Source organism: Electrona antarctica (assembly GCF_951216825.1).
Source record: "Electrona antarctica genome assembly, chromosome: 22".
Lineage (NCBI taxonomy): Eukaryota > Metazoa > Chordata > Actinopteri > Myctophiformes > Myctophidae > Electrona > Electrona antarctica.
The window spans coordinates 24067700-24080016 of NC_136805.1; the positions used below are offsets into that span (position 1 = coordinate 24067700).

At 42.4% G+C, this 12317-nt stretch overlaps 1 protein-coding gene across 1 annotated transcript; it reads right to left on the bottom strand.

Annotated features, from left to right (window-relative positions):
• Positions 1–526: 526 nt before the first annotated feature.
• On the bottom strand, positions 527–11961 carry tut1 (terminal uridylyl transferase 1, U6 snRNA-specific). The gene is made up of 10 exons (XM_079492138.1): positions 11723–11961; positions 10344–10534; positions 6790–6996; positions 6444–6558; positions 6221–6348; positions 5698–5924; positions 5237–5346; positions 2963–3085; positions 2558–2650; positions 527–2081 (listed from the first exon to the last, which is right to left on the bottom strand). Exons 1-10 carry the CDS (start codon positions 11805–11807, stop codon positions 889–891), a joined length of 2472 nt encoding a protein of 823 aa, XP_079348264.1. The 5' UTR covers positions 11808–11961; the 3' UTR covers positions 527–888.
• Between the last annotated feature and the right edge of the window lie 356 nt (positions 11962–12317).

A 12317-nucleotide genomic window follows, 5' to 3' on the forward strand; every position in this document is an offset into this window, starting at 1 on the left:
AAGCGCCAGCGCTCCCAGCAGTCTGCCGTCACCCAGGCGGATGCGTGCACGCAACCTTAGGTCGCTTCTCGCCCTCAGGGCGTCTTACTGGTAGTACTTGTTTCCCTCCGGTAGTGTGGCACTGGTCCGACCGCTCACCACCTAAGCCTAACCATAACTGCATGCCACGGGGTGAGTCTCAACCCACTAATAGGAGAGGGGAAAAAAAATAACAACCGAGGGGCGCTCTTATCATCATACATCATCTCATGAACAACTGAATTTATGTGATTGGTTTGTCAATTTGCTGTATATACTGTAGGAGAGGCTAGCACACCTCATAAAAAAACAGGACCCCACTTGTGACATTATGTGGCAGCCAAGTCTATGGACTGTTCAGGTTTGCTTTAAGCAGTGACATCATGTGGCAGCCAGTGGGCGCCCCTCACTTCACACGAGTGTGATTTTTCCATCACTTTTGGCATACAATGTGGTAAGATACATTAGGTTGATACATCAATACAACTGTGTACAGCCAGATCAAACATTCACGTTAAGAGGGTTTAATATCCAAAAACTCAACAAAAACACGAAGCAGGCTTTATCACTAACATTATTCAGAAACACTGATAAACCCAGAATCAAACACTAAGTAGCTCAATAGCATTCTTAGAGCAGATTCAATATTTACAAAATAATTCATTAATGGCAGGTCATTTTACTTTAGTTCTTCTCTCATAACAATTTCCAAGTATCCTCCTGGATTAACTTTTTTCTTCACAAAAACCTAAAGTATCTTGGTACGGAAATATAAAACATTACAGTGCTCTCTTAACTTGATATCCTGCTTCAACATAAAGATTTTGAAAAACGTAATGGCAAAATGATTGCCGTTTCACCCGCTTTATTTTACACGCATGGCTCCATCAGGGTCTCCACCATTTTCGGCAAGAAGATTTCCAGGAAATGATAAAAGTCCTGAAAGTGTCCGTCTTTGTCATTGGTCGGACTGAACTTGAGGACGGCTCTTGTGCCTTCAGACCTGCCCATTATCCGGGCCTGAACTTTGAACGCAAGGGGCTCCTTTAACTCTGGTTCTTTTTCCAGGATGTGTTCTGTGACTTGGGTCTCCAGTTCCACATTGGTGCCTTCTGGTTTAGAGTCTGCCCCTTTGAGAAGTAACCTTCTCACCTTCCTCCGGCCAGCCCACACTGTGTGCCTCTGGAGCCAGGCCCAGGTGGGGGCATCAGACTTGGGCCCTTTCCCGACTCTTGACTTCTTCTCTTGGGGTGACACTGATGCTTCACTGCTTAAAGAAGACAGCCGCCTTTTGACTCCAACTTTAACCTGAGGGCTGCATTCACTTGAGGAACCAATACCATCATCACCATTGTTGGCTGATGTGTTGTGCTCAGATGATGAGTTGAGGGCTGATGTGTTGAGGTCGGATGATGACATCTCCATCACCTCATCATTAGTGCCAGTAGAAGTTCCTGAATGTTCCCCAAAGACAGGGTCCGTGGGGAGAAGGGGGTTACACTTGAGAATATTGAGGAAAAGTCCCTTGATGGAAGAGCAAACCTTATGGAACCACATAAGGTTCAAACTATCACCAGCCAGAGGGAGCTGGTTACGTAACCCATCTGGGAGCAAAGCTGCCCTGAAGGGTAGAGTGATGATCAGCCCCTTGTCACCGGGTCCCTCTTGGGTTTTGTGTTTTGGCCCCTGATGTGGGGTGATCAGGCGCACCAGTCCCCATGGCTTCCCCTTGGTAGACCTCTGCTGGTACTGGAGGCTTCGGCAGTAGTTATGTGCCTCCTGGCACTCCTTCTGGAAGTTGAGCCGAGCGCGCTCATTCAGGTTGCCCGCTACGTTGTGGGAGAGTTCAAAAGGGTCTAGCAGGTTGAGAGGCCCAAGTTTGGGGGAAGGGTGCTGAGATTTGGTGGGTCGCTCCTCCTGCATCGCCTCCTCTTCTCCCTCTTTCTCCTCGTTCTGACTGAGGTAAGAAGTGATTGGGAGTACATGGCCCTCCCTGAGGGATATGACACTGTCAGGGAAGTTAAAGTGGGCATAGAAGGAGAAGAATGCAGGCAGCAGGGAACCTGGGTATAGAGAGAACAAATTTCAGAACATTTTAATTTTAAGTGAATATTGCTCTCTCTTTGTAATGAGGCCAGATTAACTTAATTATAACCCCCACTGGGTATACAAATGAAATTGTGCAAATAAATAAATAAAAAAAACAATTTGGGAATATTCATGTCATATTACCCTTGATAATCAAAGTTAAAAAAAAGGAACCCATAGGCGGGATGCAAAGTGAGTTTTAACAATACAAACATTTAAAGACTAAACATCTTCTTTGGGCTATTATAACCTGGTTATTATCCATTAACCTCACGTTGCATGGTTACTATGAGAGGTTTTATTTTTATTTTGGGGGGATCTTTAAGCCTTTGTGATAGTGGAGAGAGACAAATTTGGCTCTCATGATGACATTGATGAATTATATAATTGAAGATCTATGAATAATTAATGCAATGCACTTGGTCATTCTTAGTACTATATAACAACTTACAGAGGTCTTGGCTGTTCTTGCTTGGAGGCACAGCAAAAGGCTGACTGGGGAAGGTGCAGTTCCAACCCTCGATGATGCACTCCTCTTCCTCACCTTCAGACAGATATGAAAAGGTGTCACCAAAAGATTTTGAGACCAGACTATCATCTAGGTCTAGGATATTCGATATCATGTGTGTAAATAACAGCTAATAAATAAAAGCTAATCTATAAGCTCATATCGTGTCATGTCGTGATGTGTTGAGCTTATAGATCTACTATTTTACATACTATATTTTATTAAAAATAAATCAATTTGACATTATCCTCACAATATCTGTAGATGCAGATTTGGTCAGAAATGTTTTGACAATGACTGCCAACATCTGATTAGGATGGGATGTGGAAAAAATAAAGGGGGGCTTACACGCCATGTCCTTCAGCTGGTCCACTGTGAGGAGGACTGGAGGGTCACAGTTTTGCAGGAAGAAAATGACCAGCAGGCTCAGGGCGTAGTTGTTGAGCAGGGGACCAGCACCACTGGGGTTACCTGAATTTGATGCAACACGTTGACATCAAGCTCATTAACCCATTGAGACCTGAGGCCGATTCTACAAATGTTTTCTGAAAAACTCATGTTGCTATATCAGTGAACCTTTTCACTTTGGCCGCAGACCCTCATCCCAAAATAATTTGTTCCAGAGACCCTCAGAAGCAAAGATTTTGGTAAAAAAATGTTTGCTTTAAAGATGGAGTGCCGTGATTTCCCCCCCCCCCTAAAACATGATCATCAGGTACTAACGTACTATGATTATACTAGGAGAAAGATTTGTTTTCAAAAAAAGTGTTTCAATTATGTTTTTATGTGGCCACAGTACATCCACCAGTTCATTAAGTATTCCTGGTTTGCCTGGTGGGTGATGGGTGGTTATCTACCTGAACTGAAGGCACACTCACAGCCGTTGATGAAGGGGGAGGGGATAAAGGGGGAGGGGATGATATTGTGATGTCACTATATCACTGTTATTTCGATTGGGCCTTTTGACTTGGGCCTTGATTGGGCCTTTAGAGAAACCAAAAATACACAGGGAAGACATATTTCAATATTATAACCACACCTGGGCGTCTGTTAGAGTAATGTTAACTCCATAGACAAATACAAAACAGAAAATGTACAAAAAAAAATCACGGCACTCCATCTTTAAAAAAATACATATATTATTCAAAGATATGTGCCAATTTTCAAGATTTTTTTCACAAATAGCAGATCTACAAGCTCATATCGTGGCACGAAGTGACGTGCTATGAGCTTGTATATTGGGTCGTCTCCAACATGTTATGTCAGGTTTGTATGTTGCACACTGGTGTTGCGAGAATAGCCAATCTACAAGCATTGTTGTGAGCTTGTAGATCAGCTATTTTTGGTGCGCGACACCCACGCACCAACCAAGTATATCTAAAGCTTTCTTTCATAACCATTGAAGATAATGAGCCTTCATCTGGGCTTGCCAACTTTGTGACAACATCCACTCAGCCGCAATTTACTCCCTCTGGATTATAATGGGTCGTTAAGAAGAGCCCGGCGCAGAACTAATATCTTACTCATGCTCTTTAAAGTCACAGTGCCACTCTCATCCTCCTAATTAATACATTACCCATCTCTTAGGAGCCACAGCTACCCTCAAGAACCTAATATAATATATATCTTTTCCCACTAAAATGACATACATTGAGATAAATAGTAGAATACAGTTACGCCAGGGCTCCACCGGACGCGTTGCGTCTCCGTCGCGTGCGTCAAAAAACGCGTTAATGTCACGCAACGCGGGCAGTGGAGCCACCCTTCATTGATTAAAAAGGGAACATTCCCTGACGGTGACGGAGACGCGACGCTGACGCGCCCGGTGGAGCCCTGGTGTTAAGATTCCCTGATTTCCAACACTACATTAAGGATGTCTTATGAGACAAATGTTTTTTTTCACAGAAGTGCTTCAGCAGTCAGCACTGGGAGAAAGCTTTCGCAATTCAATGTGTCAATATGAAATGGAAGAAAGTTCTTAAAGCTGGATTCAGTCTGGGTTTAATATATTTTTGACTTTTCATAGTGTCCCACACTGGGCAGTACACTTAAAAGGCCTCCGTTAATGTCTGTTGCATTTTGTTTTAACTAGTCAACTATTATTGCTTTCTGCAAATGGATGAGCTACGAGCCAACATTGGCTATACTAAACAACACACTTGAAATGCCCTGCTGGTTATATGTACAGTACATACATAATAAAGAATTCATGAGAGCATGGTTTTGTTAATTAAGAATAATTCATAGCTTGTCTCCCAGTGCAGTGATTTGTAATGTTTGTGTGTATGTTTTTTAATAATCCTAGTCTATAATGGTCCCCACAGGAGTGCAGAACCACCAGAACCCTACCACAGCCCTTTATTAGAATTTAAGTGAAAACAATAAACACACAATAGTGACTGATCTTTCCACAAGTACCAATGACTAAGTCAAAATGTGACTTTCTGCTGCCCCCTGTTGACTTACAAATGGAATAAAGTATTATATAAAAACCTGAGTGCTTAACTTATATTTTAACTAAGATAATTTATTAAATTCCTTGCATAAAATCAACTGACAGCAGTCATCAGGGCTGCAGTGCATAATCAATTCTGATGTGATGAGGTGGTAAATGGGTCCTACCAGCTAGCTGTCTCTGCTTGGCCCAGAGGCGGATAGAGTAGACGAGTGGTCCAAGCCTGGCCTCCATCCCTGAACACAGCTGCAGGAATCGGGTGTTCCTTACTGCCAGTCTGGGGGACACAGGACAGGAGATAAGGAACCCAGTGAGCAAACAGTGTTCCTTCCACACAAACAACATTGCTCATCAGGTATTCATTCAATGATGGTCAATCTTGCATATGGCTACGACAACCAATAAAACCGTGTTAGTCATAAAAACAAGTAAAGAGAAAATGAAGGAAAAATGATTATTGACATGCTTCAGCAGCAGTCTAAACAGCAGCATTTGTTTTTGCACTGGTGCAGAGACACAGGAAGTAGCAAAAACCAGTCTGCTTCATGAGTGAAAACATAAGATCCTATTACCTAGATGAAACCAAGTGATTCAGGGATTCTCAAGACAATATGTAACGTTATGTCACCGGTTGTTAATGGTGATGTCTCCCTGGAGGTTGAGCTCGCGGTGATGGAACTTGATAACAGGGAGCCGGGCGCTGCTGACCACCTGGACTTTGTGCACACCAGGGACACACTTCATCAAGATCCTTGCCACAAGGTCCAGCACATCTGCCGGTGAGGCTGTGGACAGGTCTATGTCTGACAGGATGGAGTCCTCCGAGCGGCAGTCATCCGATGTGCCCTGCCCTGCCTGGAGAGAGCAGGGGGACCGGAATGGATGGATCACTGGCAGTTAACACATTATCAAAACGTTCTTTGACATTTTGGATTTTCTAAATTAATTCATCTAAATACTATGAAATTGGGTGTGAAATGACAATTATGAGAACAAAGTAGATTCTTGGGACCAGTGTCTTCTCCATCTGCTTTCCTATCATATCTGGTATTATGGTATTACCAGATCTCATCTACAGTATGCCGCATCTACCCCGCTGACTGTAAATGTTACAAAAGAACTATCGAGTCATGTCCGACAGCATAGCATACCTGCTCTGTGGTAGACTTGCTGCGGGCCTGGAACACCTTGGTGTTTTCCAGGTCCAGGAGCAGGTCCAAGTCACAGCCATGGATGCCAAAGGTGTTGACAGAAGAACCAAATGGCAAAATCTTGCAGTCTGCAACCCATTATATAATACAGAGATCACATTCATTCATCATTCATTTTTTTAAAGAATACAGCTTCGCCATTTGCTGGGAAGGGATGGAATACCTGGAAAGAATTCAATTAAGACCTCCTGCAGGAGTTCGATCACCAAGTCGCGGGCCTGCTTCTCGTTCTCTCTTAGTTCAGACTGCTCCATGACAATCTGCATCTGCTCATTCACCTGGAGATGAGGAAGGCACAATAAGCAAAGCAAGCTTCTGGCCTTGTAGAATTTGCATGGCGAAGAAATATTGGGACATGGATGAAAATCTAAATGATTCGAATATAAATGAGTGTTAGATAAAAGATACCACCAAAAAACTGAATTAGCGAAGAACTCACTAGAAATGATACTTGAAAAATCAATATACAAAAACATGAGACTTATTATTAATGCCATGAAGGTGCTTACAGATAGTGCCTGACACAGCCGGGGTTGGAGTCGCTCCAGGACATCTTGGAGGTTTTGAGGATCAAACTTCTTTTTGGGGATCAGTTTGAAATCCTTCTTCTCACGGGGATTGACCCGCAGCATCAGCCCCTGCATCTGGTGATCCAGCTGGGCCAAGGCTGCCTGTGTGCCATCCAATTCACTGAACTGAACGATGGCATACACCCCCTGTAGAGGCAAAATTATGGTATCAAATCAATTAGATGCTTAGTCTACAGTTGTTGCTTGTTTAAGCAAAATCAAATGCATTGTGTGTATGTTGAGTGATCCATGGTTCTCAATAATCCATTAAAGCATTTGTCATGTTGCAAGTTGCTGTGATCAAATAGTGCTGTGGAGCAAATAGGTTCAAATAGTGCAAATAGGTTCAAAATGTTGACTGTGATGAGGCAGAAGAAGATAAATGTTGTCTTTTGGTCAGTGCCAGCCTAGGTAAAAATTGCCAAGACAGACGTCTGGCAAATGTAGCTACATAATTAGTCTGTTATAAGCCAAACACCTGTTGTCCAGTAAACCAGTTAACACGATATTACCAGACAGTACCAGCCATGATGATTTTCAATGATTATTGATTTCAACATTGCCACACACACACACACACACACACACACACACACACACACACACACACACACACACACACACACACACACACACACACACACACACACACACACACACACACACACACACACACACACACACACACACACACACACACACACACACACACACACACACACACACACACACACACACACACACACACACACACACACACACACACACACACACACACACACACACACACACACACACACACACACACACACACGCGGGAATTGGCTCCTGTCGAGGCCTGACTCCCAACAAAATGATGCGTGCACTTATAGAAGCACACAACCGCCACTGTTATTGGCCTGTCCTCCTAGCAGATTTGCTGCTCTTAAAGGGTCACTTCACCCCTGACACAACCTGATCTTATTTTAATGATGTTTAGGACACTAGAAACACTTTTCCTGGGTTTTTGTGTGCGCAATCCCTGTTTTCAGATATCCTGGTCAGGAATTCATTTTATCTACGTCAGAATGCTCATGGCCCCTCCCCTCCGGACTACAACAGTCTAACCTCGCGTCACCTTAGAGTATGCGTGTCACCTACACACGGCTACACCTACACCTGAAGACAGCCCAGAGGGGTGTCCCTAGTCTCTACTCCGTTCCACCTACAACCCCAGGCCACCCCCACCGATGCATTCCTCAGATTGTTTGTTTGTGTATTATCATGGCGTCTGCAGTGCAGAGTGATACTGATAGCACTCCATGGACAATATTTATTTGAACCGGAATACACAGAAGATCAACCCCAGCGCAGATGAAACGAGCATGCAGGGCAGCCTGGCCCTGAATATTTTTTACTTGATCAAGTAAGTATTTCTGTAGCCCTGAAACATGATTGTCAGACTCATAAGAGCGTCATGTAAACCATGGCTAGGTATTTCTGCAAAGTGTAAACATGATGTAAACTTGCATAATCTAGCAATCGATTGCTTTAATGTGAGAGTTTTATAAAGTTAGGGTAGTAGCTAGGCTATGTATGTGTATAGTTCAGACTGTTCAGTACGTAGACTTGTTTCAAGATTCCAGTTCATAGACGCAGCCATCGTTACGTTGGGTCCCGAAAATAGGTCTACAAGCTCACAGCGCATCGCGGATTCGACACTTTGTGAGCTTGTAGGTCTGTTATTTTCGGTGCACCAACGTCATGCATGCAACATGTATAAATCAGGCTTCACGTCGGATAGATGATGATGGCCATATTGTTTTCATTTACAGGAGTCAGGACTGGAGGACAGACAATACGGATGTCGTTTTCAGCCAAACGTGAGAGGAACTGCGGCATCGGAGGGAAGAGTTGTGTTCACCTTATAAATAAGAACATTCCCTTTTCCAAGCCTTCATGTCATCATTTCAAAACTTGGAAAACAGCTATAATGAAGTTATCTAATAAAACGTTTACATGATGTACACCTGCTTGCTGCTCATTGACTATATGTAAACAATGAAAAAAGGTTGCACCCCAAATTCCATCTAGTGTTCATTTGAACGATTTCATTTGGCAGAAATGGCATATTGCATAACGTGTTGTACATTCTCTTCATGTAATCATTTTGCTGGGGATTGCTTACCATACAGTTGAACTACAGTAAAACATAATGTAACAATATCCACTAATTAAAAGCATGATGATGACACGTGGTTACAATGTTAGTGAAACATGTTCTCTGAAATTATTGAGAGTCGCACATGAATATGAAACGTAGGCTACGTTTTGTTTTATTATAAAATGCATTATATCTCCCTTCAATATCAATCACAGACTTTCTTCATGGTGTGGGAATGACGAAACAATTGAGGAAAAACACGTTTGTTTAGTGATACTATGCTAATTTATATATATTTAGTTTGCTTTGCTATAAAAAGCTACATGACCATTTTCAACCGTAACGCAGACAGCATCGATGCGGCTGCAGCGGCTCTGTCTAATTCCTGAAGAGTGAATACTTTCTTCCAAAACAAATCTAATGTCCAACCAAGAAAAAGGAGAAGCAGACTTCACGTTGTACAAGAAAGAACACATGGCTTCATGTCGTGTTGTTTAGTCATCCACTCGAAAAAGGCTAGCAAAAAGTGGTTTGTTATTATTCTTGCAAAAATGCACCCGCAGTGAAGGTTGCCAGTTCTTTGACTTTGTGAGAGAAATAAGCAACCATGTCCATGCAAAGTGCAAACAAGCCTCAAAACAATATGCACATATATTTTTGGTTATTTATATTATGTGCCTTAGGCACATAAGCCGGCTATTTAAAAAAATAATCTTGAGTGGATAAAGTGCAAATGTGGAATATCTTTGAAACATTTTAACAACACATCTAATACAGGGCTCCATGGCACAAATTACGTGGAAAAATACAAATTAATTTGGGGGTCCTTGGCATGTTCATGGAGAACCACTGGTGTGAAAAACATTTGGATGAAAGCCCAAATATCAACTACATTTTAGAAACAAGTAAAAAAAAAAGAAACATCAACCAGTGATTGTGAACCACCAATATTTACAAGCAACAAAAATAAGCCCAAAGTTGCTTATAATAAGCAGACATGGCAACACTGGGTCACTTCCATGTGTATTTGTTGTTTGTAGAAAATGGGAGGATAAAGATCATAAAGTCACACCTACACGAAGCCTCCCCCTGAGGAACAGCGCAGCAAAGCATTATGGGCATTGTAGGAATTCAGCAATCCAGTCAACCCCTAGTCAAATACACAGACTTCATTATTTTTCTGGTCAAAGGGTGCAAATTTCAAATTGTGCTACTGTTATCTATTACAAATACCATTAACATTGAGTGACTGGATTTTCTTCCAGAGGTGAAGTGACCCTTTAAGGCTGAGATGAGGGACTGGCTGCAAAGACAGGGGGCACTCATGAGCTTTATATTCTAGTGTGCTGACCTTGTCTTTGTCCATGATAACATCGGACACGGAGCCAAACTTCTGGAAGTACTCGGCTAGGTCATCCTGAGAGGTCCCCTTCTTGAAACCTTTGACAAACACACTGTGCTCCTCCGCCGCCTTCCGGGTGGCTCGCACATTGCTCAGCGTCTTGTGCTTCCGACCTTTCAGATGCTCATCCAAGCTCGGTCCTTGAAGATACAAGTTGATTGTACTGTTACTGATTGGCACTGTTACAGTAGTAATGATCATTTATATTTGATTACAGCATGTGAACCTAATTATCACTAAAAAGGTTTAGAAAATGTTTTAAAAAACACATGTATGGATGAGAACAGTGCAAAGGTGAATAATTAGCACACAGCAAGTTTGTTATTCAAAATAAAACGTGGTAATAGTGACGCATAACGATGCTAAATGAAGGAGACAACAGGTTAGGTCATCTTATAAGTTGCCAGCTGTACAGTACAGAGCATACTACTATATAATCGAACCATAGTTTATAGTGAGACAAGCCAAAGCATGGCCATGCCTAGCCATATACATGACGCTCGTACTATGACAGTCACGTTTCAGGGCTAGGCCATGCCATTGCTTGTCTCATTCTAGCCTTGCGTCGCAGTCCCGCCTCCTACCCTGGATCAGGAAATGAAACCCAATGCATTATTCTCATAGACATTTCTTAAAGTATTTATTTAAAGACGGTTACGCCGCGGACAAAGCCAACTCGAGTCGTGACAACTCATGACAACACAAACAATATTTTGGACCAAACAAATAATTAGAAAGAAGAAAAAAACGGCAGGTTACAACACTTTTGTTGTTGTTTTTCTTCTTTGTAATCATTTATTTGGTCCAAAATATTGTTTGTGTTGTCATGAGTTGTCACGACTCGGCTTGGCTTTGTCCGCGGCGTAACCGTCTTTAAATAAATACTTTAAGAAATGTCTATGAGAATAATGCATTGGGTTTCATTTCCTGGTCCAGGGTAGGAGGCGGGACTGCGACGCTCCTTTCGGGACCCTCGGTTACCTTGTACGGCCGTCCAAAATACAGAAAAGGTTACAGAGGGTCCCGAAAGGGGCTAGCCTTGGATGAAGACCATAAAATATGTATTTTTTTTTAAATCGGGCCTGCCTTTTACTTTATGTTATACAGGCAAATTAGCGCTACTCGTCCAGAGTGTAGTAAACTTTGAATTCTGAGCTAGCATTGGCTAACTGATTTACCTGCGCATATCAAGACGTAAATTAATACTATAAATTACTTTACCAAAAAGCATGTTTATTGTGAGTAATTGGGAGTATGTTACTCCCAATAGACTTGGCTCGTGAGTGTTTGTGTCTAAACAGCTGCATGCATTTACTACGGTTACTTACTGTTGGGTATGTTCACATTGCAAAGACTGCAGTGTAAGCCTTTCAGTTTTGTTTGTATGTCGTCGGGCAACTCCATATCAGACATATCACGAGTTAATAGAACAAAAAAGTTGGTATGGCGCCGCGTGACCACAAACTTCTGATCAACATCAAATCTCCCCCCAGCGTCGTCGGACCATCGAATGCGCCGGACTTGCGTTTGGTTCCCTTCCTGTACACCTCCAACTCTGTCCGGGTAGTTAAACTCACTCGGTGTCAGGTTCCGCCTTTAACTAAGGGTGCGTGCGTTCGGAAATGCGCACCGGGAGCGCACTCGCCTATTAGTTTGCATTGCACAGTGCGCTCAGTGCGCTATTTCCGAACGCGCCCAAGTAGCTTATTTGAAGTCAATATATAATATATATCGGACAATGCATTCATTCCCTATCGACATTTAATGGTGCTGTATGTGATATTATACAATTATTTTCAGATACAATTTCATCAAATCAGGAGAATATATTTTTCAGCATACATTTTAGAACTCCTTTCAATTTATCCTGTATCCCTATGAATTATCTCTCCTGATTAGAGGACACTGGTAACCCGACATGAA

Bases quoted from the DNA above. Each gene is read 5' to 3' on its own strand.
- tut1 (XM_079492138.1), bottom strand. From the start codon at position 11,807: ATGTCTGATATGGAGTTGCCCGACGACATACAAACAAAACTGAAAGGC. The intron at 6,559-6,789 runs GTAAGCACCTTC...CCTCATCTCCAG, and splicing joins GGCTGTGTCAGGCACTATCT to GTGAATGAGCAGATGCAGAT. The intron at 3,086-5,236 runs GTAGGACCCATT...CATCAAATTCAG, and splicing joins CAAGCAGAGACAGCTAGCTG to GTAACCCCAGTGGTGCTGGT.